Source organism: Gopherus evgoodei, chromosome 8, assembly GCF_007399415.2.
Source record: "Gopherus evgoodei ecotype Sinaloan lineage chromosome 8, rGopEvg1_v1.p, whole genome shotgun sequence".
NCBI lineage: Eukaryota > Metazoa > Chordata > Testudines > Testudinidae > Gopherus > Gopherus evgoodei.
This window is the reverse complement of record NC_044329.1, coordinates 53,994,734-54,009,177: the sequence shown is the minus strand read 5'-3', so window position 1 is coordinate 54,009,177 and position 14,444 is coordinate 53,994,734. Positions and strand designations below refer to the sequence as shown.

At 42.7% G+C, this 14,444-nt stretch overlaps 1 protein-coding gene across 5 annotated transcripts in view; it reads right to left on the bottom strand.

Annotated features, from left to right (window-relative positions):
• RASAL2 (RAS protein activator like 2) overlaps positions 1-14,444 on the bottom strand; it is a 203,366-nt gene that overhangs the window by 129,544 nt on the left and 59,378 nt on the right. For all 5 annotated transcript variants that reach the window (XM_030572633.1, XM_030572634.1, XM_030572635.1 and 2 more), the window contains exon 3: positions 12,813-12,939. In XM_030572633.1, coding sequence (XP_030428493.1) covers positions 12,813-12,939 — 127 coding nt within the window. The remainder of the gene's footprint in view (positions 1-12,812; positions 12,940-14,444) is intronic.

Genomic DNA, 14,444 nt, shown 5'->3' with positions numbered 1-14,444 from the left:
GTCTCCAGAATAGTTTGTATTAGGCAATTTTTTCAAGCTCTATTTATAAAAAGATCACGAAGGCGTCAACTGAATGTAGTGGAAATGGAAGGACTACTAATCCATGGGCATCTAGCACAGGATAGGGAACTTAATGTTCTGCCTCTTCTAGATAAGTGCACCAATGTAATGAAATCAATTTTAAAATCAGTTTAGTTAAATTGGTGCAATAGCTATAATTAATGCACTTAAACCAATTAAACTCATATTTGCATTGGTAAGTTATCAATTTAGCGACATTGATATTAGCAATGGTTAAAAAGGTGTAAGTACGGTAGAAGTATTGTAGAACCCTGGTTAGCTGACCCTCCATTATCTGGTTCTCTGCACAGACAGGTCCAGAAGTTGGTGAACTCTCCTGCGGCTGCTAGATGGCGCTGAAACCTCGCACTTTTCCATTCTCCTGATTATCTGAATTTTTGATTAATCATCTGGCCCTGGTCAGACATCCATCTAGATTGGATAAATGGGGTTCTGTAGTAGGTCTACATTAGGGGTTTGAACTAGTTTAACTACACTGATTTTTAAATCAATTTAGTTAACAAGTTAAGCCTCGTCTATAGTGGAAAAGTTAAGACAAGGGTCAGTGTCATCCTTGGCACAGGAGATCTGCATAAAAGGTGACATTTACGGTTAGTTTTCCATCAGGCGTCATGCTATTCATTGTCAAAAAACTTCGTAAGTGTGCACAAACTAGGTAAATATAAGCAGGCTTCTGAAGCAAGAACAAGTAACATAAATACAGAAAAGTAGGCACAAAATTGAACAAGTCACAGCAAATTCATGCCTGATATAGAAGGTTGTATATATCAGAGGAGCCCTGAAAAGTAAAAATATGGCTCAGGAAGGTAAGAGCTTTCTTCAGATGTAAACAGTAGCTTGTTTATAGAACAGGCCAAAAACCTGCCCATCCCAAGGAGTCATGCAGCTTCCCTCTCCTGGCAACTAACATCTCTGTTTCTCACTGTTAGATGCAAGACAAACACTGGCCACTCTTATAAACTTTACAATCTTTTACAGGGATTTCTTTCAGAAAGGTGAAACACATTTCCAAGAAAACCCCCACAGATTATGTGCACAGAGTATCAAAGTGTTAAGATTATGTATTCATATTACCATTAATTCTTGCTCTACTGAGGTTTAAGATTTAACCAGATAAATTTGCTCCCTGCCATAATATGGCAGTTGGCGTATAAGGATTGTGGCTGCAGAATTTAAAAAACAAAAAAAAAAGTCATCTGCCTTTACTTGAGTTATATTGGAGGAAAAAGACAGAAGCTTAGCAATTTTCTATATATGAATAGCTCCAAATGCCAGAGGGGATATCTGAGAGGTCTAAGTATCATGTTTAAAATAGAGAGCCTCCTTGAAGGCACAGTTCTAATCCTTGCATGGTTGCCTCAGTTCTTCATCATTTAGGTTTCAAATGAGACTTGAGGGAAAAAACCCAAAGTCTTGTCTCTTTCTGCAGACCCCAACAGTATCAGGACACATTTTGCATCAGACAAGAGCTGGCCTTGTGCTGCACAGCAATTTCATACTGCCATCTATACCAAGAGTTACTGCGTTTCAATGGAATAGAATTTGTAAAGCTTGTTGAGACTAAAAGGTGCTATACAAATTTAATTTCTAAACACAATAAGAAATTATAAACAAACAGTCAGTAAGGTTTAGTTAACTTCCCTGTAAATAACTGCAGTTCAACTACTTACAGCTAATAATCACAGCAATAGATGACAGTGAATCAGTGCACCTGACTTTCACACTTGGATTCAGATATGAGCTACATCAAAAGTTGGGAGGCTCTGTTTAGGCTTCAGCAGACCCTTGTTCATGTCATTAAACTAACCTCGGAGTTTTGCAGTCTCAGCTCTGGAAAGGTTTATGCATTGTGGAGTGTTACTAACATTGTTGCAGGTCAGAACTGAAGTGCAATAGGAAAGCCTTGTGGCTATATTTGCACAATACCCTTCTGCCGTATATGTGGTGCCAGTCAATTCTCTCCGTTCAGTATTGTTAAAATTCACAAACAGAAATGTAGTATTGTGCTTAGTGCATTGATTTCATTAGAACTTATATTGATCTACTGGAGATCTCTCAATCCAGGCTTACTACATTTTTGGCATATTAGGTTTGTTTTACATACACACTTAGAAGATGCTAATTAAAAAAAACAAATACCAAAAAGTCCCTGCTCTCTCGCTCTCTCTCTCACATGCACACGCACATGCCAATTTGACAGAACCAGAACTGAAGCTCCCATTTTTTACTGCCCCAACCAGACACTTCGTTAGCAGACAGGAGATGGACATTTTGCAACATGCCAACAAGGCACAGAAGGAGAAGTCGGTCAGGAAAAATCTTTCATCAAGGCAGAATACTTGTGACATGAGGAGCTGTAGGCTGCAACTCCCCACCTTCCCTTTCAAACAAATATTCCTCACAGGCTAAGTCCTCTTCAGCATATTGTCCAGTTAGAAGGCATGGTAAGCCTATTTCTTCAAAACATTTGCCCCTTTCTTAAGTATGCCATTAGCTCAAAGCACAGATTTAACCCAGACTGGTGCATTGCAGATTCCTTCACTGACCAGGTCACAAATAACACTTTTTAAATCTGAGGGGTTTTCCAGTCATGAAAAAAGTTGTATTCCTTTATCACGTAATCATTCAGACACTTCATTGCACAGAAAGGACTGCAACAGAGTGGTTCACACAGTAAATCTATTGTCTAAACAGGTTTATTCCTCCATCACAGAAAGTATTCGTCTCAACTAGAACATGCAAACAGCAAGGCTCGGTTCTGATCATTACAGGTACAGAGAATATTATGGATGGGGAACAGCAGTTACAGAATTAATCCTAGACATCTTTCTTTAGTTACTGTTCTCTCCTGCCAAGTTTTTTACCTGAAGGAAGAGCATGGACTGTGTGTTTCCTTGGTGCAATCATCCTCCAGCTAGAAGTGCTAAGCAGCAGCTTGCAAAAACTGATGGTGGAGGTAGATTCCAAGGAGCAATCAAATGAAGTATTACTTAACTAATGTTCTGATGCTCACACCATTTCCAAGCCCCTGGACATATTCTTTCAAATAGTACTGAGACAGGATTTCTGGATTGCTGAGTAGTCACCTGATAATATTGTCACCTGATTCAGTATTGGATCTGGCACCAAAACAGACGGGTGCCTCATTTTTACCGCTTCTCCCCTTGCATCGTGGATTAGGTGAAAGTGGAATTTTCACTGTTAAAATGAGTTCTGCTCTGAGAAATTCAAGTATGAAAACATCACTAGCTCAGAAAGGATGAATTTAAAAAATCCATCAACTGTGTGTGCTCTTGGGTGCTTGAGCTGGGGGGACAAGGAGTTAAATATAAAGTCTGAATGCAAAAATATTAGCTTCAGTAGATTTCACACTTTTGTTTTTTCTGGGTCCTCTGTTTGGGAGCCAAGACCAAAAATTTTAGCTCTAGTATGATGAGCCAGACACCTTGATTAAAGACCTCAAATTAGCCTGGTTTTCATAAATGCCAAACATCCATTCCTTTGGTTTGCATCAATGGTAACTGCAGGTGTTTGGTCTAACTTTAAGCAATCAAGTTTGAAAATTCAAGCTAGGGGATCTGCCTGGGACCCTGGAGTCTAGTGGGGCAGGTGACCTGGGCTCTAAGTCTGGTTCTGACATTAACATTGCTTGATTTGGGCACATCAGATTGTTCAGCCTCAGTTTTCCCATCTATAGTACAGGGGCAATGATATTTAATAACTTAATAGGAACACTGTGAGGGGTATTTAGAACCCCATGTCTACTGCAATAGGACAATGCATCAGCGCAAATGACCACATGATGCATCTTTTTGATAAGCTGTCATGCAAGGCTCTTTGCATTAAATAAATCCACAAAAAAATGTCATTTTTCCATCCTCCTCACACTGCTTAGCTTGTCCACCTGCCAATTTTGCCTTCCTTATCCATATTAGTTTTCCTGTTTTCTCCCCACAGGAGTTCAGCAGGTCTCCAGCACCTGCTCTCACTCTACTACTTATAAGAGAGGGTGCAACAGGCAGGGAGAGGGAGATCCTTCACAGAGAGGGAGATCCTTCACAGACAAGGATCTTCCCACAGACAGGACGGCAGAAGGGGCTGAAGCATTGTCTAGGGAACTGTGTAAGAGGGTGAGGGGACCCATTATGCAGAAGTCCTATCTTCTATAGGAATGGAACCCTGCTCCTGGGTAGCTTAGCTGCAAAACAGGGGAAGATAATTATTCCAATTGTTTATATTACGGTAATACAGAGAAGCCTTTATTAAGGCTCCACTGTGCTAGGCACTGTACACATATAAACAAGACAGCTCCTGCCCCAAAACACACACACACACACAACCTCTCTCTCTCTCAATAGGTGGGCAAATGTCAAATAAGCCAACAACGGTGGGGTAGGGGAGAGAGACAGGGTAAAAGGTGAAACGACTACAATAGGCACCAGTATCAACACCAAATGCCTAACCATTGTAGAGATATTTGTAAGCATCACAACACAGGTGAGATTTATGGAGGGATCTGGAGGACAGCAATGCTCATTTTTGGGAGGATCTCCTCCAAAATGGATAGAATGGGTGAAACCACAAACATGCTTGAATGGGTGGGAAAGGCTAGCAGAGGTGGGCAGGGAGGAGATGGCAGTTAACAGCTCAGTAATGTGCAAGAGTTGACAGGTCTGGCAGGGCTGCATCACAGAGCAACCTAAAGATCGATAGTCTAATTGACAAGGTGGTGAAAGGAAATCCAATGGAGAACTCAGAGGAAGCTCGCTGCTATGTGGAGCTCCTAAGCCTTTCAGAAGTGGCAGTCTCAGTCTGCCAGACTTAGTCTGTCCCGGCAAGCCTCTGACTGCTTCCCCCAGCACAGCGTTTCAGCCCTCCACACATGGGCATAGCCATTGCTCACCCAGCCAGCCACACAGAAAAATAAGATCCCCTCCTGCAGAAATGGATTGTCATTTCCTTGACTTCACAGCTATGAGGGAGGGGTAGGGCTGCAGGTTTGTAGAAATTTTGGTGGTGCCTAGAACCCGCCCCCACCCAAATTCCACCCCCCCAAACTCCACCCCCTACCAGCCCAAGGCTCTGGGAGGGAGTTTGGGTGGGGGAGGTGGTCTGGGGTGCAGGCACTGGGAGTATGGGGATGGAAGGGAGTGTGGAGGGAGGGAGTGCAGGCTTGGGGCTGGGTTTGTGGTGGGGCTGGGAATGAGGGGTTTTGGGAGGGGCTCAGGGCAAGAGTAGGAGTGTGGGGGGTGAGGGTTCTGGCTGGAGCTGGGGATGAGTGGTTTGGGGTGTTGGAGGGGCTCAGGGCTAGGGTAGAGGATCGAGGTGTGGTGGAGGGGTGAGGGCTCTGGGGTGGGGCAGGGCTGGGGATGAGATTGGGGTGCAGGCAGGCTGCTCTGGGACACGGGACAGAGAGGACGACTCCCCCCAGCCCTTTCCCTGCCAGCAGCAGCGAGCTCTGGAGGAGGATCCCCCCTTTCCCATCCCCTCAGCAACACACTCATCCCCACCACCTGTCACTGCATGTGCTCTAGGGCCCCTCTCAGGTCCAGGAATCTCCCTTGCCTCCCCTGTGGTAGGTGCCAGGGGGTGCTGTGTGCACTCCTCCCCTGATGTTGCCCCTGACTGTAGCCTCACTGGGGGCAGGGAATGGGGCTGCCTCCTTGCCCAGCATGGGGCAGGAGTGGTGACTGGGGGAGGCTGTGCTGGTGGAGGGTCCTGCTGGAAAAGGGAAGGGTCTGAGGTGGAAGGGCAGGCTCAGAGTCAGTCTGACTTGATAGTCGATATGGGGGCACTAGGACCCTGCAGCAGCAGTTGCTGCAAGGAGGCAGCATGGAGCTGCACAGAAGAGGCAGGGATGCTCTGCTCCCTCCGGGGCCTGGGGACATGCATGGGGCCAGCAAGGGGGCTGGGGGACACACGGGGAAGGGGGGGGCAGCAGGTGGGGATAGAGGGAGGAAACCCGGCCCCAAACATTGGTGGAGCTGGGCCCCTGAGCTCTGAATACTGCTGGTGCCCAGGCACCACATGGGTATGGAACTTGCCACCCATGGGCACTTGTTATGCAGAACTGCTAGTGCAGGATCTCCTGATGAGCATTTAGCTTACTTGCTCCAGGACCCCTTATGATTTGTGGCCATTCTCTCCCCCCGACCCGTCCTTCAACAAATTTAATATTTTAATTGTGTGGTGAACTGTTTGAATTTTATTGCCAAAGATGGGGAGGTGCAGCATACAACAGCTCCCCATTAATTTTATGTATACTGAATGATTTCACAACTAGGTAACGTTGCTGCATAATTCTCATTGATAGAAACAGAATGCTTAGAGTTAACCACATGCTTAAGTGCCTTACGGGATAGCAATGATTTAAGCACATGCTTAACTATTATCAAGTCTATGTATTACAGTAGTACCTAAAGACCCCAATTGAGAGAGATCACATTGTAGTTGGCACTGAACAAACCAAACACTTAGTGAAGGGCAGCCGCTGCTCCAAAGAGCTTACAGTCTAAGTAGATAAAGGGTAAGAGAAGAAACTGTGGCACAGAGCAGTGAAGTGACTTGCCCAAGGTCACACAGCAGGTCAGTGTCACAGCTGGGAAAAGAACCCAAGACTCCCAAGTCCCAGTCCAGAGCCCTATCCACGGGGCCACCCTGCTTCAGGTGCTTTTGCTGAATCAGGGCCATAATTCAGAGTAGTTCCACTGCATAAATCAGAAGGCCTTTTTGTATAAGGTAGGTCTGATGCAGCATAAAGTATTCGGGGCCCTAAATTCCATTAGCATATAGCAGTATTAAAGCCAGTGACAATGACAGAAGTGGGAAAGCCACTTCTAGCATCATTCCCATCGTTTCTCTTCTCTCCTGCAACATTTTGGAATGCAGGAGTGTGAATTTGTGGAGCAGAAGTGGCTTTGCAAACATCCAGACAGCTGACTGAAGCATCATTTTGCCCAAAAAATGCAAAATTTCCTAAGCGTGCTTTGGCTTTGAAGAAGTTCCATGAACCAAAAACCAGATAAATGTTATGAAAAAGAGTTTAAACAGATATACAGAGGAAACATCAGTGTCAACACCCAGCAACAACAGGCACATTAACATCAATTGGAGGGATTCCACTATATAAGGTAATAATGAAAACTAAGCAGGAAACACCGTTACTTGGACCTAAAGAAAGTACCTTGTAGATGAACCTGCTTCCTGCTTGTAGAGCCAGGAATCTGAGATAGACCCAAACCAAAACTGCAGGTTTGGACACTCCTAAATATGAGGGGGTTAAAATATCTATCAGTATTTGACTCTTACCAAATATGGGGGTCTTTGGCCTGCAAACTTGGAACTGATATTTTGATTTGGACTCATCTCTATTAGTAATATTGATCCTACGCAATTAAAATGGCAAACGTATGCCAACATTCCATGGGTATTTTAATGAGGAAAAAATACTGTACAAAATGCCCAGATGACTAATCAAACTGCAGTTTCTACCACTACAAATTTTTCTAATTCCACAGACTCGTGTTCTCTCATTCTTGTTCCTCTAAATTCAGTTTATAGATTTGTATGTGAAGCATCCTAGTTCAGTAGCTATTGGGGCAAATGGAGAATCAAAGTCAAATCAAGTCAGGCATATTTTAGATGTGATCAGCCAGAATCTTTTCTATTTCTTAGATTCCCCCCCGCCCCCCCAGAGCATTGAAGCATCAGACTCATTTACAAAAGGTTGAAAGCAAGAGGTTAGATTGTTCCTGCCCTTTTGAAAAATGTAAAACAGAAATTTGGTGGTGGTGGGTTGGGATGCTGCAATCTCACATTCAGAAACCCATTTAAATCACAAATGAAATGAACATGGGGAATTAAGGGTAAATTTTCAAATGCACCTAAGTGATTTAGGAGTTTAAGTCTCATTTGAAAATGTGACATAGGTACCTAACTGTCCATGTCACTTCTGAAAAGGCTATTCAGATATTTTTGAAAATGTTATCCTTAATCTCTAGTCATAAAACCCCAGAGTTTGGCACAATGGGGCAGCTTCTCCCATCTGGGAAAGGGTGAAATAGCAAAGGCTAGGTGTATGTTTAAAAAGGTGTTGAAATCTACACGCCTCTCTAGCCAGTGCTATTAATCCCTCTTTTAAAAAGCACCAAATTTCAGTAAATTCATAGATAAAGATAAGGTACTTTGCTTCAATAGGTCCAAATCCAATAGTCTTTAGTTTCTATCTTCCACAGGACTTCATCTCTCAATGGGTTTTCCTCATTTGCATCAATTACAACTTTTCTAAGCACAAAGGAATCTTGAGAATCAACTTTGTTTTGTCTTGCTTCCAATTAGATTTTACAGACAGACTGTGTTGTTACTAATTACAGGTTCTCTCTGGTATGGTAATTCTTTCCAGATAACTGAAGCACTAATTAAAATGAGATTTCTGCCTTTTCATTTCCCACCCCTTGGAATACATTTGACAGATGTTGCCAAAACAAGGTTTTTCTTCAAAATGCCACAAAAACTACCCCCAAATGATATCATCTAAACTTTGTAGATTTTATTTTGTGCACTGGTTTGTTTTGCATTTGATTGTGTGTGTGTTTGGGGGACAGGAGAAACATGGGACCCCTTCTAGAAACAGATCAGTGATTCTGTGCTACTGATCTGGCACGTGTTATGAATCAGTGAAATTAATTTGGGCTCCTCCTGTATGGTTGATTTATAAATATCAATATGTAATTATAAACCATGAGACATTGCTAAGATCCTAACCTTTCTAAAGAAGAGTTATAAGCTACTGAATGACAGGATCTAAAGTAATTATAAGGAAGGTAACAGTAAAAGAGAAAATTAAGAAGATACACTAATTCAGTCTCCTTCATTAAACTCATCCTTAAACTTCCTGTGTGGGTGCCAGCACTGGAGGCTCATATTGCTCACCATATGAAGATTAGCACATTAGCATGGATTCCGTGACTTTCCAGGACCTCTATGACTTCTGCAGCGGCTGGCCTGGGGGCTGCCCGAGCACCTCAGACAGCCCCTGGGCTAGCTGCACCAGCCGCTGCTGGAGCAGTCTCTGGCCACCATGCCCTCCTCCCCAGCAGCAGCAGGAGTTTGGGTGTGGGAGGGGGCTCAGGGTGGCACTTACCTTGGGGGGCTCCGCGGAAGTGGAAATATGTCCCTCCCTCTCTCAGGCCAGGAACCGTGGCCAATGGCAGCAGCGGAGCCAGCACTCGGGGCAGAGGCAGCGCATGGACCACCTGGGAGCCAAGCGAGGGACACATATTGCTGCTTCCAGGGAGACACGCAGAGCCGGGTTAGGGTAGGGAGCCAGCCAGCTCCACCAACCCCTTCCCCCAGCATCAGCAGGGGTCCCAGGCCGTGCTTTGCACTCTAGCACCCACGGCACTCCTGGGCTGCCTCCTCTCCCCTCCCCTTAAGATTTAGGAGGGTATACAGTACAAGTTATGGAAAGGTCACAGGCCTTGAATTCTTGTTTACTACCTGTGACCTGTCCATGACATTTGCTAAAAATACCTCTGACTAAAACATAGCCTTAATTATGACCAATCCATTCATTATTGTTTTTGTTCTCTTCAAAATAAACAAGATGACCACCTTCTTGTGTGTTATCTTTGTACCTGCAACAGATCTGCCCTGGGCTTCAGTTTCTTATCTAAAACATGGACAATATATAGTTACATACTTCATAGGATTGGTGTTAGGATGTTTCGACAGTGTTCTGATCACAGACAGTGGTATGAGCTCTAAGAATCAGTATTATTACTAGTCATGAACTGAGCCCAAAGCATATGCATGGTGTCATCATATAGAAATATAGCATAATGTTTGTCAATTGCTAAAGTCAATGAAAGGTTGGTTCAGTACAGTATCTGAATGTGTTCTATAAAGACATAACTATAGCACTGCAGTTAACTGATTACATAATGATTCTCTCATTTCTTATAGTCAAGCATGTACAGTAACCTTCTTATAGGAAAAAAAGCAAATACCATTGCCATCTATTAACCTTCATAACAGATTCAGCTGTAAAATAGATCTAGCTCATCTCTGGATAGTAACTTTAGACACACACATAAGCTATAACGTCTGCTGTTCCCATGTCAAGCACACACTTCCCTAGGACAAGCTAGATACTCTTATCTGTTCCGCATAGCAATTTCATTGCTGGATATTTTATCTGCCCCATTGTGCTTTACAGCTTTTCATGTCCATTCAAAGACTATTTCAGTCCAGTTGTTCTCTGTACTGCTGGTGGTACACTCTGCCCACTGCCATCTGTTTCCTTTTCTTTACAATCATTCCCAGTGCTCTACTTCATTGGTCTGCCCTCTATCCCTGTCTTGTTCATAAAAATATACTTCTCACCGTTCTCTCTACGCCACCCCAGCTTCTTCAATCAGCAGATATTTTGTGATGACTGATAAACCATGTCTCTAGTCAGCATGTGAAAAGTAAACAAAAGGAACCTGATCTACTGCAGAGTGATCAGACATTAAAACAGGGGTAGGCAACCTATGGCACGTGATGAAGGTAGCACGTGAGCTGATTTTCAGTGGCACACATAGTGCCTGGGTCCTGGTCACCGGTCCAGGGGGCTCTGCATTTTAATTTAATTTTAAATGAAGCTTCTGAAACATTTTAAAAACCTTATTTACTTTACATACAACAATAGTTTAGTTATATATTATAGACAAAAAAAGAGACCTTCTAAAAACATTAAAATGTATGATTGGCATGCAAAACCTTAAATTAGAGTGAATAAATGAAGACTCGGCACACCACTTCTGAAAGTTTGCCAACTCCTGCATTAAAACCTTCCTACTCATCCATCATCGCTCCCCTTCATTCATGATCTTGTTCTGTCTTTCCACCTTCCCTCACCACTCTGTGTGCTCAAACCTCTTTAGCTACTAAATTAGGTGATCTATATGGTACAGCAAAATTTTCATGTAGTTGTATACAAAATATGTAAAAAATTGTTTGACTATGCGTTATTGGGTACTTTTCCTATGTACTTTTAATGGATTCTTGTCTGGCATAAGATGCTACATATGCATCTAAGGTTGTAGGGAAAAATATATTCTATTATTTGAGTATGTGATCACAGAATTACAACCTGTATTGTAAACACATGCACACAAAGAAGCAGAATTAAATTTACATTAGCAATCTTAACTTTGGCATTCCCAGACTTCCAGGTGCTTAATGGTCAGGTATAACTTTCTTTAAACTTATGTATTATAATAATAATAATAATCATAATAATAATAATGAAGAAGAAGAAGAAGAAAGACTAGGAGTTTCATTCCTGAACACTTCTAAGCGTTTCTGGTTTGCAACAAATTGTATGTAATTTCCGTTATCTGGAAATAAGTGTCTAGAAACCACATTTATATTATTCCTGTTCCTACACACTAGCATTTTCCCTTTTAAGTTTCTAAATTGCATTTCTCTTCCCAAACCTCTAATGCAAGACCGAGAAAAAGCTCAAACTCCCTCCCACCAGGAAATTTGTTTTCAGGATGAAAATGTGAGGTAGAGTGCTTCACAAATACAGCCTTAACAGCTACTGAAACTGCTATTTAGCAATCTACAATAGATTGCGATACTGTATCTAGACTCAGGAAAAAAATATGTTTTAGAGTATTTTATTATCCAGGTAATTATGGACTAATTTTTTTTTACACCTGTAAGATTAAAACCCCTCTCATGTACTCTTCATATTTACATGAAGTCACTATCCTACTTAGTTTGCCACTTAGAGATGTACCTGCAGCCTCTTCTTGCAGCTCACTCTCTTCTAGGATTGCAACTTTACAGCTGGGCAAAAGCAGAATTGTTCCTAGCCCCAGCAGCAAGTGACAGCCTATTGCCAAGCCATGCTTTTTCACTAGTTGCAGATGGAAACAAGAATTCACTTGGTACTACTGCTGCTTCCTTCCACTATCCGTCACTGCTCAGAGACCTCCCCTGGCTGACTGAAGAGGAGAGAGAGAACATGGGGAACTGGGCCAAAATGTGGCCTTGTAGAAACCCTATTATCACAACTGCTCTTCTATTTTTCAGTTTTCCTTAATGCCCTCCAGTTCTGTCATCTTTCATTCATTTTTCAAAAAGTATGATTATAACCAACACTGGCACAGCCCCTTGCTCACAACTTGTTGGTTTACTTGGGAAGCCACACTTTCAAATGGACAGTGTTTCTGATAGTGTGTAATCAGGTGTGGAGATTAGGTGTAGCCCAGTAACCACTAAAATACAAAGCCAAGAAACTTCTAAAATGCTTAAATAAGGTAAATCATAACCAAGTAACAGCTCAACCAAACAGCCAGGAGGAGCCACTTAAAATGGTCTGTAAAGCATGCAGCACTATTGACCTGGGCTCACAGATTCAGTTATAAATCCCAGAGCTCCTTAGTATCCTCACAAATGCAGTTATAAGCCTCCGTGCCATGCAGTATTCCCTCCCAGGACTCAACAATAACCTCACTAATGGTCAGATAAATCCTAACACACTGAAGTCACTTTGTCGTCAGGCAATTATAAACAATGGTCACTCTCCTACGAGCTCTGCTAACATTTAGCTGAAATGCTATTGATTTGAGCAAACTGACGACAACAATGCTAGAAAAGAAACAATTTCTTTAACACAGAGAAATAATACATCTATAAATTAAAATTAGTACAGTGCTTTTCTAATTTTTGTAACTTACCAAGCTTAGTGGCTCCCTCTGGTGGATATTCAGGAAACTGACCCTCAGATGGGACGCTTACTGTACGTCGCAGGCACCGCCCTTTGGTAGATTCTGCCTGCTGCTCCTGTACCCCCTCCACAGGCATCTACAGAAAAAGATACCAACATCTTTAATTTGTCATTATATATTTCTTTTAATACTCAGTCTCAATGAGATTTGTTTAATTTTTCACTGATCTGGTAATAATATTCAGACAGGATGCAGCACATCCAACTTTACCACAAAATTCTGGAGAGGTTACAATCCAGAAAAGGGAATGTGAGGTTATTATAAAAGAAGTGAGCTACCAGGAAATGCAACTATGCAAAGAGACTTGTGTATACCACACAGAGGTACACGTGTCTGTGCCAAAAAGACACCAAGCAACAAAAACAAACAACATATACAATTACAAGATAAATCTTGTACCTGGAAACTACTTTCCCCATGACTGAGGACCAAGAGGCATTGGCCTGAAGTGCTACTCATTTCCATACTGTTAAAATCAGGCAGAATTTACTAATCAGATTACAAGGCTTCTTAAATCCAAGGCCTCAAGGCTCTACAAAAGCATGAAGTAACTACTGCCAACAAAGACACACAGTTGTTATAATCAACTATAACAGAGGACTGGAATCAAGATACTTGGATAGATGGACCACTGCTCTGATCAGTATGGCATACAAAAGGACAGAGGAACTTTGGAATGAAGCTTGTTACTGACAAGAAGGAGATGGAAGATGCCTGAAATATTTTATGAATATTATATATAAGTGTCTGTGTTTGATTGTTATAGCATTTGCTATAGGATTACTAAGGGTTAGTGCAGGCTTATTCAGATTTATTAATCGCTAAAGGTAACACATCGGTTAGCATGCACACAGATAAGAGTGCGGAGAAATGTCTGATAGCCACCATTTACCAATAATTAACTGACAACATAGAATCAACTGCTTGGAACTCTCTCTCCCCCTAACCGCATAAATTTGTTTGGCCAAGTTCAATAGAGGCAGGAAGACAAAGATTTGGGACTGATGAAAGGTCTGCCCCTGAAGACAGGGAGAGAGACTCAGGGATAGTGGGGAAGCAGACTGAACCTCAGTTCCCAGACATGGAGGTGTCTGGATAAGCCAGATATACCTAAGCTTTAGGTCAGGCCAATAAGAGATGTGTGCACAGAGTGTTGCATTACTAACCCTTTGCTTTTGTTATGCGTTGTTCTGGCTATTGAGACTGAATACTTTGTTTTGAAAAGGTCACAGCTCCTGAAGAGAAAACTGGCAGGGCTCTAACCCAGTCGGGTCTGCTGAGGAAGTCAGTCAGTTCACAGGGTGCTACACCCTACAACCCCGTCTGAGAGTCAGGGAGGAATCCCACAATTTTTCTAGAGAGATGAAGGCAAGAGGTCTATCACCTGCAGGGTTGCACTCAGGCCATGGCTACACTGGTGCTTTACAGCGCTGCAACTTTCGCGCTCAGGGGTGTGAAAAAAACACCCCCCTGAGCACTGCAAGATACAGCACTGTAAAGCCTCAGTGTAAACAGTGCCGCAGCGCTGGGAGCTGCAAGCTACACCCGTAGAGGATGTGGAGTACGTGCAGCGCTGGGAGA